This window comes from Prionailurus viverrinus, chromosome A1 (assembly GCF_022837055.1).
Source record: "Prionailurus viverrinus isolate Anna chromosome A1, UM_Priviv_1.0, whole genome shotgun sequence".
Classification (NCBI taxonomy): Eukaryota; Metazoa; Chordata; class Mammalia; order Carnivora; family Felidae; genus Prionailurus; species Prionailurus viverrinus.
In genome coordinates this window covers 133840272-133861056 of record NC_062561.1, presented here as the reverse complement: position 1 = coordinate 133861056, position 20785 = coordinate 133840272, and the positions used below count along the sequence as shown (strand labels likewise).

The window sequence follows — 20785 nt, the reverse complement described above, 5'->3', positions numbered from 1 at the left end:
TTAGGAACTTTTTTCTGTCTCTTTTTACTATACCATTCTGCATATACCTATGCTATTTAATAGGGTTGTCACTAATCACACAGAGCTGTTTGAATTTTAATTAAAATTCAGAGCCTCAGTCACAAGAGCCACAATTCAAGTGCTCAACAGCCCCATATTACTAGTGGCTACCACACTCAATAGTACAGACACAGGCATTTCCAGCACAGCAGAAAGTTCTGTTGAATGTGGATGCTCTGTAACAATAAAATTACCCTTCTTTTTATTAGTCTACTTTCCAGCTCTGGTCTAAGAAACCGAAGTATTTACCCTTTTGGTCTTTGATGGGGTAAAGATGATCTAGGTTCCTGATGTAACACTTTTGCTTTCTGACAGAGAAACTATGGTCTCCCTGAAGACGATATATTCTAGGCAGAGATGAATACAAAAGTACAAAAGTCCTAAGGCAAAAATATGCTTGTAACGTCCAAGAAACAACAAAACCAATATGGCCAATATAAAGTAAGCCAGGAAAACAGGTAGAAAAAAAAGTCAGCAAGGTAAGCAAGCACCAAGTCATAATGGGCCACTTCCCTGTTTTCTAACTCAGTATGTTCTTCATAAATTAAATTTCAACGTAATAGATATCTACAGCTGAAATAAGAGAAAACCATTTCCTCTCAAGGCAACAAATTAAATAAAAACTTTAGGCTATTGCTAAATAAGCCCTAAGAATTTTCAAGATAAGAAGACAATATTGTCTGAGAAAAAGGTAATGATCCAGAAATTGATATGGTAAAATATACCACAAAATAACCAAATTAAAATTCTCTAGAAAATTTCTAAAAAGCCCAACTCAAATGATCAGATGTTCTATTAAAAAGCATTTTCCCAGGGGGCGCCTGGGTGGCTCAGTTGGTTGAGCGTCTGACTTCAGCTCAGGTCATGATCTCGCAGTTCGTGAGTTAGAGCCCCGCATCGGGCTCTGTGCTGACAGCTCAGACCCTGGAGCTTGCTTCGGATTCTGTGTCTCCTTCTCTCTCTGCCCCTTCCCCACTCATAGTCTGTTTCTCTCTGTCTCTCAAAAATGAATAAATGTTTAAAAAAAAAATTAAAAAAAAAAAAAAAGCATTTTCCTGGGCGTCTGGGTGGCTCAGACAGTTAAGCATCTGACTGGCTCAGATCATGATCTCATAGTGTGTGGGTTTGAGCCCCCCGTCGGGCTCTGTGCTGACAGCTCGGAGCCTGGAGCCTGCTTCGGATTCTGTGTCTCCCTCTCTCTATGCCCCTCCCCTGCTCATGCTCTGTCTCTCTCTCTCTCAAAAATTAACAAACATTTTTTTTAAAAAAAGCATTTTCCCACCACGGACCACAATGCAGGTCTCCAGCAGAACAATCTTATGCAAACAAGAACTAAAATTGTGCATTTCAAAGTTTCAAAGACCACTTTTATAACCTGATTAAACAAACTACCATCCCAGGACACCTAACTGATAAAGTCAGTAGAGCCTGCTACCCTTGATCTCCACGTCATGAGTTCAAGCACAACAGGGGCAGAGCTTACTTTAAAAAGAGGTGGGGGGGGGGGGGGCGGTTTGTAGTTCAGTTGGTGGAGCATGCAACTCTTGATATCTGGGTTGTGAGTTCAAGCCCCACGCTGGGTGAAGTGATTACTCAAAATTTTTAAAAATAAGAAAGAAAAGAAGTATTTAAAAAAAATTACTATCATAAAGCTAGTATTAGTTCATCCCCTAATAATCTAAAACCACAAAGCTAAGATACAACTTGCAATTATGGTGAATTTTATATTTTGGCTTCCATTAATTTTTGAAGAAAAATGACCCCTCTTTAAATTAAGTATGACTGGAATCTTTTACATAAAAACCAAGAGCCCAGGAGCACCTGGGTGGTTCAGTTGGTTGCGGAACTGAGCCTTGATTTAGGCTTAGGTCACGATCCCAGGGTAGTGGAATCAAGCCCTGTGCTGAGCATGGAGCCTTCTGGAGATTTTCTCTCTCTCGCCCTCTGCACTGTCTCCCACCCTCATGCACATGTTCTCTTTCTCTCACTCTAAAAACAAAAACAGGGGCACCTGGGTGGCGCAGTCGGTTAAGCGTCCGACTTCAGCCAGGTCACGATCTCGCGGTCCGTGAGTTCGAGCCCCGTGTCGGGCTCTGGGCCGATGGCTCAGAGCCTGGAGCCTGTTTCCGATTCTGTGTCTCCCTCTCTCTCTGCCCCTCCCCCATTCATGCTCTGTCTCTCTCTGTCCCAAAAATAAATAAACGTTGAAAAAAAAAAAATTTTAAAACAAAAACAAAAAACCAAGAGCCCAGTAGCAGCAAAATCTTTTTTAACCCCTCCTAGAAATTACAAAAACAGTAATAAATTCCTATTTAATTGTACACAGTTAATGAAAAAAATATTTCTGCCATGTTTTTATCTTGTTACATTTTCTCAATATCAGACAAATATTTCTCAGAGGTTTTTTTCCTGTTACAATGCTATGGGTCATTTTATTTTACTTTAATAGATTTAGTCTTCATGAAATGGGGAATACACTTACCTAGATTTTCCAATTCCCCATGTGATCTAAAATGCTAAGTGTCAATAACTGATTTTCTAATGAATAATCTATTTTAGTTCTCAAATTTAAATGAATGCCAATTACTTCAGAAGTAATTCCGAAAGTCAGTTTAAACTGTCAGTGATAACGGGGGGGGGGGGGGGGGGGGGGGTGTTTAAGTAGACATTCTGAATCCTTTTCATTTAAAAAAAAAATTTAAACAGAAATAATTCTCTAAGCTCTTTATTCAGCTAATTACACAAGTAAACATAAATCCGTTTCAAAAAAGGGTGTGTAATACTTACTGTAGTCAAAGGATTTGGGGTCGGAATGGGAAGCAAGCCTGCACCAGGCATGAGACTTGTCATGGTTGGAGCAGGAGCCAATAAAGAGAGAGCTTTGGATTCCTCTGGAATTTTACCTGCAGAGGCAAGTTCCAAACATTATGGAAAGCAGAAACACCACACAAACTTTACACTATGATTTTACAATTACCCTTGCACTTAAAAAATAATAATAATAAATGAATCTATCTATCAGATCTGTATAAAGAAATAAATAAGAACTTAAGTCTTTCCTTTTATCCTGCTCTACTAGGAAAAATAAAAGTGAGCAAAACTTCAAAGACTAACAATCTCAATAATGGAATATTATTTTAAAAATTGAATAATGTAGACAATTATTTAACACTTTGAGCTATGGGTCACCTGTACTGGAAACTTAATGTTCATGAACCAAACGATATCAAGCATGGACGCTTTCCCAGGACGGTGTTTTCGCGGTGATCGAAAGTTGTGTTACACATGACAACCGTTCGTGTTGGCTGCATCACTAATAGCACACAGAACATCAGATACAGAAAAGAAGAACATTTTTTAAAGTTTAATCCCCAGAAATGGCAAATAACCAAATTAGTCAAAAAAAAGAAAAGGAAAAACAAATATGTGCGAATTGAAATTTGTTCCTTAATGGGTGCCCCTATCCTGGTTACTAAACCTACCTACTGGTGATGCAAACAATTTTTAATAACCTCCCAATAAATTCCATTCACTTTCAAGTAGACAGAAAAAAACAAAAGCCTACTGCAAGCAATCAGCTTCAATTTAAAAGGAAGCCTACACCCATCCAGTTAAGAAGACATCTCACCAACTAGGTCAGAGACGCCTAAAAGAATCCAATTTCAAAGAATATGCCTTGGGAAACTTAAAATTTTTGAGAATTCCTAACAATAAAAGTTCCCTAGTCTCAGGAAACTTCTTAAACTCCTGACTTTTAGAACCAATTTATGTATCCTTGTCTGAAGAGGGGTGGTTAATGCCTAAATGTCTTGCTTGTAAGTATCTTAACTGCCTAATAAAAATAACAACAAAAACACTAAAATATTCTTACACACTAAGAAAAAAATCCCTACAATTAATGAAAAATCTACTCTAAAATAAGTTCAATTTGCTGTATTTAACTATTAAATTCTAACCAATTAATTTTGATAAGAACTGCAACTTTCACACGTTTTCCCATTGTGTCCTCTCTCTCTTACCACCCCCACTAAAATAGTTCTTAAAAAGTTGACTACAGATATCGATTTTAGAAGAACTACTTATAATTATGTGGTAGTTGGCTATACACTTCCATTATGGAGTCTTCAAAAATAATTTAAAACACAGTGTACAAAGTCACACTAAATTGGAAATAGCATATGGAGTACGTTTCAAAAGCACCATGCTGGATTTTAGAGGAAGAAATTCTATTTAAAACAACCAGATGTGCAGGATAAATCTCTAAACAATATTTTCTGCATATACCTCTAAACATGGATGGAATTCAAGACAGCTTTTAAATTTTGCTTTAAATAATGGTTACACCTTTGTTATAACAGAAAAATTACATTTGATTAGCTTTAACAAACGCCTTTTCCCTAAATTTTGCAACATCTAAGTCTCCATTAATGTACTAATTTCAAAAACAGTTATCTTTTTATTTCATGTAAATTCTGCACAAGCAAAGAATTTTTTAAACATGCATAAATATAAATAAAATGTAGGTAGGCCTTACTGAAGACATGAAATAACAAGAATTTATTTTATGTTATTGGTATTAATACACGTATCTGTATACCCACATATATACTAAGCTATTTATATTACTACCGGACCCGTTTTACGTATTATTCTTCAAATGCTTATAAAACCTGAACACATCTTGATAAATCAATTGAGGTTCCACAGTGTAAATCTTATGCTTCATTACCCTAATGTGTGCACCCAAAAAACAAACAAACAGTTTCAATCTGTTAATGTTCCCAATTTAGAATTACTTGTCAATTAAATAAGCGTAAGTGTCTACAAGACAGTGTAGTAAAACTACACAACATATTCAACACAGGCTAAAAGTTGAATACTTAATATTACAAAGACTCACTTATCAATAGGTTGTCTGACCCTCACTGCCTATCACAGTAGTAATAAACTACTATAAATATTAAGTCTAACCATAGGTAGGCACATGTTTTAATTCTAATTACCATTAAAGATCCTTTAAGAAAAAAGTCCCATTGCTTAACTTCCAAGACAGAATTCTATCAAAATTACCTTCCAAATACTATCAGAGTATATCAAAGTATAAAGCAAACAAGCATTTAGCATTTTTCCCAAACTATACTCCTCAAAAACAACTGAGAGGAAAAAGAGCTCTCATGGTATTACTACTAATCCTAATCCTCAGATTCCATTTAGAAGCTGGTAACATCTGAAAATTTTTCAAAAAATTCAAGCAGAGAAACATACATGAAAGTAAGTTTTCAAGCTTCTCAAATATCCATTCCCCATGCAGGCAAGTAAAAGTCTTCATAAGTCAAGGAAGTAAGTTATTTTCTAAGAAATTTACTTATTTTCCTTGAGGATTTTGTATGCTTAAAATTCTAGGGGGAAGGATGAAAATTAAAAACTATCAGTTGGTTTTTATGAAAGATGTAGATTTGGGAGAAAAAGTGCAAAAATGTTGCAATGAGATCACAAAATGTTCCTAACAATTCTACCAGTGTTTTAGTGTTTTGAGAACAAAATGTACCTGTGCAGTCTATAATACCAATTAAGACTCACTGAGCTTCACAACACTGTATCCTAGTTTACTATGAAAATTTACTTTATCGTAAGCTTGAGCTCTGCTAATCATCTCCCAATATAATCTGCAAAGCAATGTTATGAACCCTTAATGGAATACCATTTACAAAGAACTGGAAAACCAGCTCACAAGTTAAAGTGAAAGAGATTTAACAAAACAAAAACAAAAACAAAAACAAAAACAAAAAAAAGGGACAAAATAAAGAAAAAGAAATGAAATTAAAGTAAAACAATAAAAAACAGAGACAGGGCGTCCATCTTCTGCGGTTCAGACTCCGATCTCATTTCCCCAATGAAGGTTTCACTTGACGGCAGGTTTAGTGGCATGGCAAACAATGCCTAACTCAGGCAAGTGTAACAGGTCTGCCTTGGCCAGTCTAGTCATCTAATAATGCACAAATATCACATAGAGAAAACATACAAAACCAAATTAATAGTCAAAATCCATCTACCAGAAAATGTGGACATAAAGTTACGACTGATGATTAGGCTTGACACCCTTGTTATGTTTGACCTTATCTTTTTCTAAGTGTTAACATTTATAAAAAAGAAATCTGAGATGCACGCAACAACAAAAAGGTCATATTTGGACAAGTATAATGAAAGTATATTTTATTTTGAAATGGCATGTTTCATTAACAATAGTTAATGCTTACTCTGTATGAAACTTACACACCAAACATTACTTATACAGCTTTAGGAGCTTGTTACAAAACTGTCTGCATTACAAAAACAGCAAATTGAAAGAAACTGAAAAAATTTTCTTAAAAACTGTTTCTATGGTTTTCTCGTTTCTTTCATAATGCTGTTTCTGTAACATCAAAGAAAGAATGCAGTCAGTAAAGTGAACACAAGAATGTTTACAGCACCCATCTCCTCTAAGAGAACTTACTCCACGGGAACTCTTCACTTTGGTTTACTTCAAACTCACTTTGCTACTCTTTTAGTATAACAATACATCATAACTTTGCTTGCAGCACATAATCAGATCTTTGACAGCTCACTGTAACATAGTTCAGTTTCTATAAAGTCATTCTGTGGTATTTAGTTAAACTAGTGAAAAATGTGTATCTGAATGCTTCTCTAATACCAATTATTTTATCAGTCAGTGCTCTAAAATACAACTAAACTTTCATGTTCAAAACCAGTGAAATGGTCTCAAAATGGCAACACTAGTAATACTCAAGGGCTATTATAATAAATTTGTATTTATTAATCTTTATTAAGCAAAACAAACAAAAAAAGGGAACCTCTTACACACCCATAACCTTGAAAACTTATGACAAATAACGGTCTGGGCTTCTCAAATAGATGAAAAAAATCAATGGAATATAGCAAGGTTCCAACGAAGCAACACTGGTAAGTATTCTTCCTTCCAATTCAGTAATGAGCTAACATAATACAAGGTCCTGTGCTGGTGATGGCATAATTTTCAGATATGATTAATATTCCCAATTAATATACTAATTTCTTTTTTCCCGTGCAGTTTACCTGGCATGAAACTGATAGGAACTTGATATGCACAACTAAACCATTACCAGCTTTCTCACCTTGCTCTCCAACTGTGGGCTCACGGTCCACTTACAGATCAACAGGTAAGGATGGGGATTCAACAAATAATTACCTTTAACCCATTTTATTCCCCCTACTCCATTCTAACCCCCAGGCATGGGAAAAGACTTTCAAATTTATCTGAAAAAAATACAGAATGTGCTATTCTGGAACTTCAAAACCAACAGAATGGAGCTCACTGTATCTAACTATAATGTTTGTGACATCCCAAAATAGGCATTCTGAAATAACTATAAACTTTCGAAGCACAGCAATGTTTACCATATACTAGGTTATTTTAATATTAACCTGGTTTCTAAAAGAGGTTTTTAAAACATGACATATGAAAATTCATTAAATTGTTCCAGGTAAATTTTTTATGCTGTAAAACATTTACCATCCGCTAGTGAAAACAAGTTTTAAAGACATTTAAATTATAATAACCTATTCTAAAATCCATGTACACATGCCATAATCTGTACTCTGAATAAAAGTTAATCACACACTAGAACTGTCAAATTCAGCACAGCCTATTATATGTGAATGACTCTGTAAATAGAAGTTACTAAAAAATAAGTATTAGTAATAATTATCTCTGTAAGGCTTTGGCCTTGTTCCCATCTTCAACATCTATTTCCTTGATGGAGGCCTTGGAAAATTACTTTCCATTATTTTTCTTCAATTACCCAACCTACCCTCCAAGAAAGCAAGCCATTAAAATAAAAACATAAATTTCAGTTGCACAGCAGTCACACTGAATATAAAATAATGGTCCCAGCAACAAAGTGAATTACCTTATGAGGATACGTCAGAGATTAAATTATGAATATTTTTCTTACAAATACCATTTATCCCCAATTTGGCAAAATGCATAGCGTTTATTTATGTAATACAATTAATATTGTATATATAGGGGCAAATGCTCACTTATTTACATATTAAAAATAATTTCCCCTACCACCCTAATATTTTAATTTCAGAAAGCTTCGTTTACAACTTGCAAATTAACTACAAAAAACAAAAGCAAACCAGAGAAGCCAAGTAATTCATGAAATTTTTAAATGTTTGGCTATTAAATCTCAAGCATATAGAAGTAATAAGTCAACCATTTTAATATATTTTATTATTAGGTAAAAATTATTTCCTTCTCCAAATTTCATTCATACACACACGCACACACACACAACAGAGTACTATCTACCTACCAATTTCTAGGAAAGCCAAAGGTAGTAACACACAGGACAGAGATTACAATAATAGAAAAAAAACACATAAGATACCAACCTTCTGCACAAGGTACAACTATCAGAGCTCTGTCAATAAAAACCGTGTTAGTTAGATGCTGGGCCACGCCAACACTTGATGGGTCACGAAACTTAACATAACATACTTTGGAAGAAAAAGCAAGAGGTGTGTTGCTGCAAAATAAAAAGAAAAACAATTGGACTAATAAACATTTGGCTGATTTTGTCATTTTCATTTGAAATTTCTTTCTCAGATCTTTACACAGTCTTACATAATCAAGACAAGAATTTTGACTGCTAAGAATCATTAAGACATGAAAATGTCTTTCATTAATGTCTTCATTAAGACATGAAAACTTAGCCTTTTTAAAGTTTTTATTCAAATTCCAGTAAACACACAGTGTAGTATTAGTTTCAAGTTTACAATATAGTGATTCAACACTTCCATACATCACCTGGTAGTGCTCATCACAGCAAGTGCACTCCTTAATCCCCATCACCTATTTAACCCATCCCCTCACCCACAGCCCCTCTGGTAACCATTAGTTTGTTCTCTGTAGTTAAGAGTCTGTTTCCTGGTTTGTCTCTTTTTCCCTTTGCTCATTTGTTCTGTTTCTTAAATTCCACATATGAGTGAAATCACAAAGTATTTGTCTTTCTCTGACTTAATACGCCCAGCATAAGACTCTTCAGCTCCATCCGTTTCATTGCAAATGGCAAGATTTCATTCTTTCTTATGCCGAGTAATATTCCACTGTGTGTGTGTGTGTGTGTGTGTGTGTGTGTGTGTGTGTGTGTTTGTGTGTGTGTGTCTTCTTTGTCCATTCACCAGTCAATGGGACATTTGTGCTATTTCCATAATTTGGCTATAAACATCGAGGTGCATGTACCCCCTCTGAATCAGTATTTTTGTATTCTTTGGGTAAATACCTAGTAGTGCAACTGCTGGATGGTAGGGTAGTTCTATTTTTAACTTTTTGAGGAACCTCCATACTGCTGTCTGGAGTGGCTGCACCAGGCAAAATTTAGTCTTTTAATGGTAATTTGCCTGCAAAGGCTGACAGCAATTTAGGAAGGCCTATCACCTCATCGGTAAAAACTTGACATGTAAATTAATGAATAATCAGAGTGAAACATGAAAACAGTTGATTTAACCCAAAAATGTTCAACCAGTACATCATCAATAGGCACAATCACTTTATAGAAGCCCCAATCCTCAAGACTTCAAATTTTGTAACCATTTCCAACCCTTTTAACTAAAAACTTCACCAGAATCTTACAGACAGACATCATGGTATGAAAATTAAGGTGTTGTGCATATACTACACTGCTTTACCCTAGGCAGCATTGCGATTTTCCAGACAAAAGATTTTACAAACAAAATTTTACATATTTTATACCCAGAAAAGCATAGACCCTTCTAAATCCTATCAGATTCAGTTCAGTCTGGCAAGCCAGACACAGCCCAGATGAAAGCAGTTTTTCCAGAATATGAATCCATCTTTTTAGATTCCAAAATATCTCAGTGATGATCATTTTGTCAATCTGTCCACGATTATGTTCAATTAAAGTCTAAAACTGTCTTTAGCAAGGACAAAAGCCACCGAAGCTAAATATATACCTAATATATAATATATACAGTCCTTTAAAGCATTAAGATATTTCACACTAAAACAGGAGAGACCAGGGGCTCCTGGGTGGCTCAGTCGGTTAAGCATCCGACTTCAGCCCAGGTCATGATCTCACATCTCATGGGTTTGAGCCCTGCATCAGGCTCTGTGGTGACAGCTCAGAGCCTGGGGCCTCCTTCAGACTGTCTCCCTCTCTCTGTCCCTCCTGCACTTGCATTGTCTGTGTCTCTCTCTCTCAAAAATAAATAAACATTAAAAAATAAACAAATAGACCATTTGAAAAATATCATATTTGCGTTGTGCAGTAAGGCATTTACTTTACAAAAGAGATCACGGAAGTTGACCATAATCCTAACCTGAGTAAATGGCAAAACTGGGACTTCAGTCTAAGTCTAATCATCTAAATCCAAATCTCATGCAATCTTATTCATTCAACTAATATAGAATTTTAAAGCATCTTAATGTACTATTTAATTAGCAATTCCACAAACTGAAGCCATTTTCAAAATTAAAAAAAAATCTTTTACATAAAGCAACATACCCATCTTGACAATGGTTAAATATACATATTAATGCTATTAATAAAATACTGTGATAACAACATATTTGCATTTAGAACTTGAAACTATTTATACTATTAACATAAACAGGGTAATACAAGTTAACAAAATCAAACTACCTCTTTCTCACCCAACCCAACCCAATTCACTCCTACCTAAGCCTATCCAGATCAGGCTTCCACAGGCACTCTCCAACAATGACTACCCCAACCCCCAAACAACTAAGACCAGCACTTTATGAATTTGTCACTGAGGTAAAAACATTCACCTCTAGACTTAATCACCTTTACATTACCCAATCTCCAATTGAAGCCTTTCTTGAGCTTTAGACTCCCAGATCTAAGTGCTTGCTGGAATACTGCACCGTGATGGTCACAGGGCCCATCCCCCAAAACTTATTGGGTCTAAAATAAATTCATCATCCCTCTTTCTCACCAATCCTGGTCCCTGTCCTATACTTCATCTCTCAGTTAAAAACATCACTGTATTACCCATGTTATGAATCTGGAGTCACTAAATGTAACCGTCATTAGTACAGTTCCCTAAACATTTCCAAATCTCTTCTGACTACATGGTAAAAATCCATGTCTTTGTTCCCTGAAGTTAAGTGTGGCTATGCAACTTGTTTTGGCCAATTAAATATGAGCAGAATTGACATTCAGGAGCTTTAAGGGCCACCACTTGGCTCTTTTCCTCTGCCACAGTGACTAGCCACATTCAAGAAATGGGTGGCTGCTACATCAGCTTCATCTCAGAGTGAGCAACCACAATGAGTAGAGTTCCCTACTCTGCAAGCTTAGCATTAAAAATAAGCTGTTTTGGGGCGCCTGGGTGGCGCAGTCAATTAAGCGGCCGACTTCAGCCAGGTCACGATCTCGCGGTCCATGAGTTCGAGCCCCGCGTCAGGCTCTGGGCTGATGGCTCAGAGCCTGGAGCCTGTTTCCGATTCTGTGTCTCCCTCTCTCTCTGCCCTTCCCCCGTTCATGATTTGTCTCTCTCTGTCCCAAAAAAATAAATAAACGTTGAAAAAAAAATTATAAAAAAAAAATAAAATAAATAAAAATAAGCTGTTTTTACAAAACTACTGAGATTTGGGGGTTGTTTCCATACTTGACCCTCACTCTTCTTCATCCTCTTCATAAAGTCCTGTGAAGACTGCATCCCAAATATTTGTACACATTAATCCCTTTATCACTGACCATTTGAAAAATATCATATTTGCGTTAAGGCAACGTTAAGGCATTATCAAGGCCTTAATTCAGGCCCTCATCATTTCTCACCCAGATTATTTACAATGGCTCCTAAAAAAAATCACAATGACTCCAATCTGAACTACTTAATAATGGTCTTCACAAAAGCTGCCAGAGTGACCTTTCTAAACCCTAAATTTTGTCATGTCATTCCACACTGCTTAAATTTCCTCAGACATGCTTCTGTTATTGCTTTATCATATAAATTCACCCCAAAATCCAGGCATTAGAATTATTTGTGGTTTCCAGAACACATTCTGAATATCTGGGTTACCTTTGCACATGTTGTTCCATTTGCCTATGATATCCTACCTCTCCTTTTTGAATGGTAATTCCACTTTTATTCAAGGCTCAAGTTTACAAATCTTCTGGAAAGCCATTTTAAGGTAACAAAGTGATTAGGTAGGTACCCCCCACATTCTATACACTTTCAGCACAGGCCTTAGCAGTTTCCTTAGATGAAACCCTCATCAGATATGGGGAGGCCTCTAGTCACAGTTGATTAGTCACATGACACAAAGGCCCATTTCACTGGCTAACCAATAGCTTATCATTTGGATGGCTTGATCAAATGAACTTGCAACAATCAGATTCTCTCTCTTGGGCTGAAAAGTCACTTAGAGTCAGGGCTTGGGCCAGATGCCAGATGACCAAGTACAAAATAAGTCCGCAAAGAAAATAGAGCAGATACACAGAAACAAACTGAGCAGACAATAAAGCCTGTGAGAAGAGGCAGATAATCACCTTGGATGCTGGTATCTTTCTGGTTCCCAGTCCCAGTTCCCATGAGGCCTACTTAATTTAGAGATATATCCATCTTTTTAATAATTTTACCTCTTCTTGAGCCAGACTGGGTAGCAGTGTTTCTGTCTTTTGCAAACCACCCCCCCCCAAAAAAACCATATAATTACAATGAACTACTAAAGCCCTAGCAATTACAAGCACACTCTCTTTTAGCACTGACATCTGCAAAAGCCTAACTGCCAGTGAGATGACATGCCTAAACTGACATGTCCTTTTATGAGAGAATGGAAACCTAAATCATCACTGTTGAAAACTAAAAACGCACTTTCCAATACTCCTACTTAAAACCACATCGCTTCAAATTTAAAACATCCAGAGGAGTAGGAAATAGGACACTGGTTACTAAAGCAACTACACGTTAGGATAGGCTACCATTACCAAGATTTGAGAAGCCCAGGAAGTGGGTTGAAAAGGTTGATCTGTTCTGACCCAATATTATCATAGGAATGTGAATACCTAGGTATGGTTTTACACAGTGCTCTAAGAAATTCTCTTTATCTTCATCTCCAATTACCTTTCTAAAAATACAAAATAAAGTTCAGCTTACAGTTAACACTTTAATTTTGAACATTATAATCTAAAATACAATACAGTGGCAAGTCTAAATACACATGATGAATTTCTCAACAAATGTGTATTTATAAGTCATTGTTTCCAATTTTTATACTTAGATCTTTCATTCTAGTAAGTGTAAACTTTTAAATAGACTTAGTTTTTAATTAAATAGAATTATTATTTTTAAACGTAATTTTGGAGGCTCCAGAGTGACTCAGTTGGCTAAACATCCAACTCCTCATTTTGGCTCAGGTCATGATCTCACAGTTCATGAGTTCAGAGCCCAGCATTGGACTGTGCTGACAGCACAGAACTTGCTTGGGATTCTCTGTCTCCGGTCTCCCTCTCTCTCTGTCCTTACCCCACTTGCTTGCACGTGCTCTCTTTCTCTCTCAAAAATAAATAAACTTTACAAAAATAAATAGATAAATGTAATTTGGACCTAGAATTTTAATTTTATTTAATTAAAAAAAATTTTTTTTATTTGAGGAAGAGAGAGAGAACTGGGGACAATAAAGCCTCTGAGGGTTCGGTCCCACGACCCTAGGATCATGACCTGAGCTGAAAACAAGAGTCGGACACTCATCCAAGTCACCCAAGCTTTAATTTTAATTAATTTTTAATGTTTAAAAGGATGTTACATATTCCATTTGTTCTAAGTGTATGCTTCTGAACAAAGTACCAGTATCCAAGTATAGCAGATTTTACTTTAACCTCATTTGCTGAATCCAATTTTGTTTCTTTTTTCAAATGCAAAACTTTCTACAATCATTTTTCCAAAAAATCAGAAATTTCTGACTAGGAGTTTAATGCAGAAATTACAGAACCAACTTTTTTGAGCATCAAATTTTGTGGGCCCTAACTGGTTATTTTATTTTTCATTAAACAGGTAATGGCACTCTACAATTTTTTAAAAGTCAATGTGGTATAATATACCCAGTATTGTTAGATCAAAAAGGATATAATCCAAAGCATAGACAAAGTACACGGACTTATATATAAAAATATTAACTGACACATAATTTATAACAGGATTTCCCAGTAGGACTACAGTAGTACTTTGGATGGCACAATTTTTCCTTATGTTAAGATTTTCTTATGAATTACTGACACTTGCCCATCAAATGCCAGAAGGCACTCCAATCACTGTTGACAATCAAAAATACACATTTCTAGCTAAAATCCACAAACTCAAAACACCAAAAAAGTGACCAATATATCCAGTGATAGAATTTCAAAAACACACAAGACATAATTACAGACTTTAAAATGTTATTACTATAAATAAGACAGAGTAATATGAAAAAACGCTTATTACACATTGAATGAAAAAGTTTACTATCAGTGTATAAATCATTCAATTACACTACATTAAAATAAGCACATATAAAAAGGATTGCAGGCAAATACATGGAAATGAAGAGAGGTTTTGATAGGATGGTAAGATCTTAAGTGGTGTTTCTTTTTCTCTATGTCTCATAAAATGACTATACTGATTCTATTTTTTTTTTTTTTTTTTTTTTTTTTGGGACAGAGAGAGACAGAGCATGAACGGGGGAGGGGCAGAGAGAGAGGGAGACACAGAATCGGAAACAGGCTCCAGGCTCTGAGCCATCAGCCCAGAGCCCGACGCGGGGCTCGAACTCACGCACCGCGAGATTGTGACCTGGCTGAAGTCGGAGGCTTAACCGACTGCGCCACCCAGGCGCCCCAATTCTATTTTTTTTTTAACTGAATAAGTAGTTAACACATTTTCCCTTGCTTGTTACTATTTTTGAAGACCACAGAAGTGAAGAAAACCAGTAAGCAAAAAAATCAACATAGGTGTTGATGTTGTTAGAAATGGTGTTGAAAATCAGGATAGGATTACCCTTTGGGGGTTAGTCACTTGGAGGGGACAATGGGAAACTTCTAGGGTGCAGATAAGCCTGATGTGGATGCTGATTACACAGGTATGTTTGCTTTGTGAAAATTCATCAAGCTGCATGTTTATCCATTCACTTCTCTGTATGTACATTATACCTAATAAAAAAAAGGTTACTGAAAAAAAACTACAAAAAATTTTTTTACTGCCATAAAAAGGTGTTCATGACATGATATTCATTTGTTGTGCAACAAGCTAAAAAAAAATTCTGGATATTTATCAGCCGGCTGCACAAAAAAGGATCACAATTGAGAATTTTAAACATGTACAATGAATATTTACACTAATTCTCAATGTTTAAAAATTAAAAAGTGAATCACTGCCTCATTCCAAAAAAGTTAGATTTGAAATCTGAATTATCATATTAGCAACTTAATTCTTAAAATGTTAATGAGAAATGATTTTCCCATTCTATTAAAGAAATATATTTCCAAATTTAAAACAAATGAAATACTAACTCCGCTTCCAAACATTAATCATAAAATACAGTTTCCAAGAGACTGCAAAACTACTACTACTATTGCAATGTTATCCATTTCAGCTCAAATCTACAAATATATCTTTAATATAAAGACTAGGTTATGACAACTTCATTATAGAGCAGAAAACACACTGTTAAATCATGGCAATATTTTTGAAAAGCAGGAAGGGACTGCACTTGAGGAAAAACTGAAGAATTTTTCCTGGCCCATATGTGTCATATTTAGGTTACAATTTTCCAAAATGTATCACAGTTTGTGACACACTAACTCCACTATGTTTAAAAGCTTTTTATTCTTTTTGACTTTTAAACTCCAAGTAATTAAAATCTAATTTCAATAAACAGCCCATTACTAAGGTCACATTATAACTGGCAGCATATTGCCACCCTAACCCTGGTTTTAACAATGAAAGTGATATTATGTTGGCATTGTGAACTATTTCTTCTACTACCTATGAGACAACTTATTACCACAACCTTGAAAGCAAGGTTAGTTTACAAGGGTTCATGTACAAAATTTTAGTGCTCGAATCCAACTCCTAAGGCTACAGCACTCCTCCAAGTACTTCTCAGTTATTAAGAAATGTTCTGAATGCTTAAATGAAGAGATAGCAGAAATCATTTTCAAAAGTTAAATAAGATATTCAAGCCATATATGCCACAGCTAGTCAATAAATATGTATGTGCATGCACTTATGATGAAGTATTCTTGAACAAAAAATGTTATTATCTGAATCTAATCAATATAAACAATCTAATCTGAAACAATCTATATAAACCCAGATTATGCATCATTCTACAAAACAAACTACAAAACAAAATATCACTGTTACGGAATATTTTTTTAAAAGCAACAGGGGACTGTTCTAGATTAAAGGAGGTAGCATCTAAATGCAGTGGTGGTTTCCGATTATATTCTAGACCAAAAAAAGAAAAAGAAAAAAAAAATGATTATAATAATTGGTTAAATTTAAATATGAACTACTTGTTATATATACCAATGTTAAATTTCTTAGACACATTAATAGTATTGTGGTAATGTAGGAGAATGTACCTGTTCTGAAGAGAGAGACTTAAGTGTTGAGAAAAAAATAATCATGCGGTCTGCAACTACTTTGAAAAAGATGGGAAGAAAGAGGAAGTGTAGAGGGTGCAGATAGCTAGAGGGGGAGACAGAGAAAAAAATCAACTGGTAAAGAAAGAATACAGGTAAAGGAAACGGGGGTGTTATTCGTTCAACTTTTTAGTTTGCATTAAATATTTCAAAACAAAGAGAGTAACTTTAAAAAGTAAAATTTAAATTTAAATCCAAATACCAACTTTTACCAATATCTTATACCGTAGCCATGCGATATACTTACACATAGAAACCGAAAGAAAAATAGGTCTACGTGCATCATTATGAAATGAACCAAAAAGTCAAAGACAATTTTTTTGAAAGAAAGAAATCCTGGGCAACTACTAGCCCTTCCTTCAAAGGATTTTGAAACAATGAACAAAATACTATTTTAAAATTCTAAGCTCTACCATTAAAAAAAAAAAGTTTATGAGTGTAAGAATGTGAACCCGTAAACCCTTACAAATTTTGTGAGTATACAGTACTATACAAGGGAAATCTTACTTCAAAATACATACTTGGGAATTGGCCGCAAGCTCTAAATGCCAATAAAGATCTAGACTTTTAGAGCATACACCAAGGATAATCCTTCACCGACTAATACTTTCTCTGAAAGGTTTAGGACAGTGTGACCTTCAAAGCGGAAATTTTAATCCGCTGCCAAAAGGGCGAAAAGACATGATCTTTCACAACATGGATGGGCTCGGTCAGATTAGACAAGAAGATGCTGAATTTGTGAACACCACCCTAGAGAACAAATGGTAGCCCTAATTCCAAGTTGTCATCAGCCGCAGGCTTTCTAATCAGCACAACGGCCTGACACTAAAGCCCTAACAAGTGGGACAGTTCGTCCGGCGCGGTCTCCGCGATTTTTACATTACAAGAACGCTAACAGGCGTTTGCCATGAGGACTATTCCGGGCCCACCTGCGGCCATCTTAAGTTCGGGAAGAAAAAGGAAAAAGGAGAGACACTGAATACGAGGACCCAGCGGAGACCACAAATCGGGGAGGCACGAAAATAAACAACTTCTCTACATTCTCTGTAACGGTTCGGTGCAGAGGTTAACCCCCAAAGTCAGACTAACAAGGAGAGCAGAACCGCAGGGCCCCAGCGCCCGGGTGCCCTAATCAAACATGGGCACCAAGGTAAGCCCGGGAGATCACGTGACGGGCACGGCGCGCCCCCGTCCGCGCTCTCCCCCACGCCTCGGTGCCCGAGGTCTCTATGGCGCCCGCGCCCCTCCCCCAGCCAAGCTCGAGCACTTACTCCGGGGGGTAGAGCCGCAGCTCCTCTATTTCTCCTACGAAGGAAAAAAGCGTACGCATCTGCTCGCTGGTCACCGCCGACGACAGATTGGTCACCTGAATCACCGCCGTAGGGGTGAGGCCGAAGCCTAAAGCCAACCCGAAGCCGCCGCCGGGGTTCATCCCGACCCGCTTGCTGCTGTCTCCCGCTCCCCAACGTCTACGACGCGTCAGCGACGGAGCCGGGAAAGCGAAGTACGCGCGGCCGCGAGCGCGCTCCCGCTGGCGAATTCACGGAGGCGGGCAGGTCTAGCCACCCATTCCGCAACTCCTCTGCTCCCAGGGCTGCGCGCGCCTGCCGGAAGCGTCGCCCCGGCAACCCGGCGGGTCGGCGGAGGCTGTAGCCTGGGGCTCCCGGGTGCCCGAGGCGGTAGCTCCTGTTAGTCTTGTCTTCGTCGGAATTATTACGGGTTCCCCATCCCCCCCTCGCTTCAACTGAATACATTTCTGTGCTCGCGTAATTGGGGAGACCCAGGTCTTTCCCGTCTTTACCCTAGGTAGAACTGGGGAACCACGAGGCCTGGCCTGCCGGTCTGGGGCGGTGAAGGAGGAATGCCTCTCGGGCATCACAGATTAATGCTTGGCTAAACTATCGCCGGTCATGATCACGTACAGGCGGCTTCCCCGCCCCAACTATTGAAACCGCCCAACTGTTGAAAACATTGGCCGGCGTCCTAATTAAAAACAACTTGGAAAAATTTACACAACCTTTAAGTTCCGATTGAATTAAGAAAGGAGGCAGTAAGATGAAGGCTCTGCAGTGGTTGTTTATAACTTGCCATTTATTCGCTCATTTCGCAGATATTTATTTACAACATTTATATAAATATTAATATTTATTGAGCATTACATACCAGGCACTTTTAGACAAGGGCACGTAAAAGACAGTTACGGACAGTCCACATGGAACTTGCAACCTAATGAGGGACAACCAAGTATGTGAAACGAAGGCAGCTGCTCCCAAAATGCCATCCCCAGAACCCTGAGGGTACTCAAGGCCCTTTCAGTGGGTCCGCAAGGTCAAAACAGTTTACAATATAATGCTAAGACTTTGTTGACCTTTTTCACTTCGTTGACACTTGCACTGAGGATGTAAAAGCAATACAAGGTTAAACTGCTGGCGACTTAGCAGGAATCGAGGCAGCGGCGCCAAAATGCACCAAGAGTAGTATATTTTGTATGTTTCACTTCCTTGCAATGGTAGTATACAAAATTTAAGAATCTTTAAGTGGGGGCACCTGGATGGCTCAGTCGGCTGAGCCCCTGACTTTTGCTCAGGTCATGATCTTGTGGTGTGTGAGTTCCAGCCCCACAGCCGACTCTGTGCTGGCAGCTCAGAGCCTGGAACCTGCCTCAGATTCTGCGTCTGCTTCTCTCTCAGCCCTGCCCCTGGGCTTGAGCTCTTGACTCACTCTCTCTCTCTCTCTCAAAAATAAACATTAAAAAAAAAAGATTGTTTAAATAAACTGAGTGTCCTTGACAAAGGAGTAAAAATTATTAACTTCATTAAATCTTCACCCTAGCATACGCGTCTTTCTAATTAATGTGCGTGAAGAAATGGTAAGTATTTAACACTGCATGCCCAAGTAAGTAAGAGTTGTCTCCAAAAAAAGCACTTGTGTGATTGAGTAATCACACAGAAATACAAATTGTGTAAAACCTGTATACATCCTGTATACACCCCCTTAAGTTACCACTTTACAGTAAAGTCTTTTCTGTTAAAAAATACTAGTGATATTAACACATGTATTTTTCAACATTATATAATGAAATATGTGAACATTTGGAAGATCTCTACAACTCAATGAACAACTATTTTCAGAATAACCAGTGCATGCTATTACAAAATCAAAATGAGTCATCAAAGTCGAAAATAGATCTATGCATTTTAATGTAGCAGAATACAAAGTTAATTGATACAGTTTCAGACTCAGTCCACATTGCAACTGCACTCTTAAGAAACTGCCATATGTCAACTTGGTGTGATATCAAAGAAGAATATCTAGAATTATCTAGAAAGGCTATGAAAATAGTTTTCCCTTTTCCAACTCCTTATCTGAGTGAGACCAGATTTTCTTCATATGTTTCAACCAAAATATATCACAACAGATTGAATGCATGAATAGGAGAATCCAGCTGTCTTCGATTAAGCCAAACATTAAAGAGGTTTGAAAAATGTAAAACAATGCCACTTTTCTCAAATTCTTTTTTGCAAAGTATCATTTTATCATAAAAATGTATCATTTACATTAACATACAATCGGTTTGGGGTGCCTGGGTGGCTCAGTCAGTTGGGCATCCGACTTTGGCTCAGGCCATGATCTCACAGTTTGTGGGTTCAAGCCCCATGTCCGGCTCTGTGCTGACAGCTCAGAGCCTGGAGCCTGCTTCAAATCCTGTGTCTCCCTCTCTCTGTGCCCCTTGCTCACTTGTGCTCTATCTCTCAAAAATAAATAAATGTTTGGGGCGCCTGGGTGGCGCAGTCGGTTAAGCGTCCGACTTCAGCCAGGTCACGATCTCTAGGTCTGTGAGTTCGAGCCCCGTGTCAGGCTCTGGGCTGATGGCTCGGAGCCTGGAGCCTGTTTCCGATTCTGTGTCTCCCTCTCTCTCTGCCCCTCCCCCGTTCATGCTCTGTCTCTCTCTGTCCCAAAAATAAATAAACGTTGAAAAAAAAAATTTTTTTTTTAAAATAATAAATAAA

The 20785-nt window shown here is 37.3% G+C and overlaps 1 protein-coding gene across 3 annotated transcripts in view; it reads right to left on the bottom strand.

The window, feature by feature from the left end:
* Positions 1-18347, bottom strand: part of SREK1 (splicing regulatory glutamic acid and lysine rich protein 1) — a 49995-nt gene extending 31648 nt beyond the window's left edge. For 2 of the 3 annotated variants that reach the window (XM_047850667.1, XM_047850675.1), the window contains exons 1-3: positions 18047-18347; positions 8497-8630; positions 2848-2963 (exon numbers count right to left, since the gene is read on the bottom strand). In XM_047850667.1, coding sequence (XP_047706623.1) covers positions 2848-2963; positions 8497-8630; positions 18047-18207 — 411 coding nt within the window. In that variant the 5' untranslated portion in view covers positions 18208-18347. The other variant, XM_047850683.1, reaches the window with a different exon arrangement.
* Between the last annotated feature and the right edge of the window lie 2438 nt (positions 18348-20785).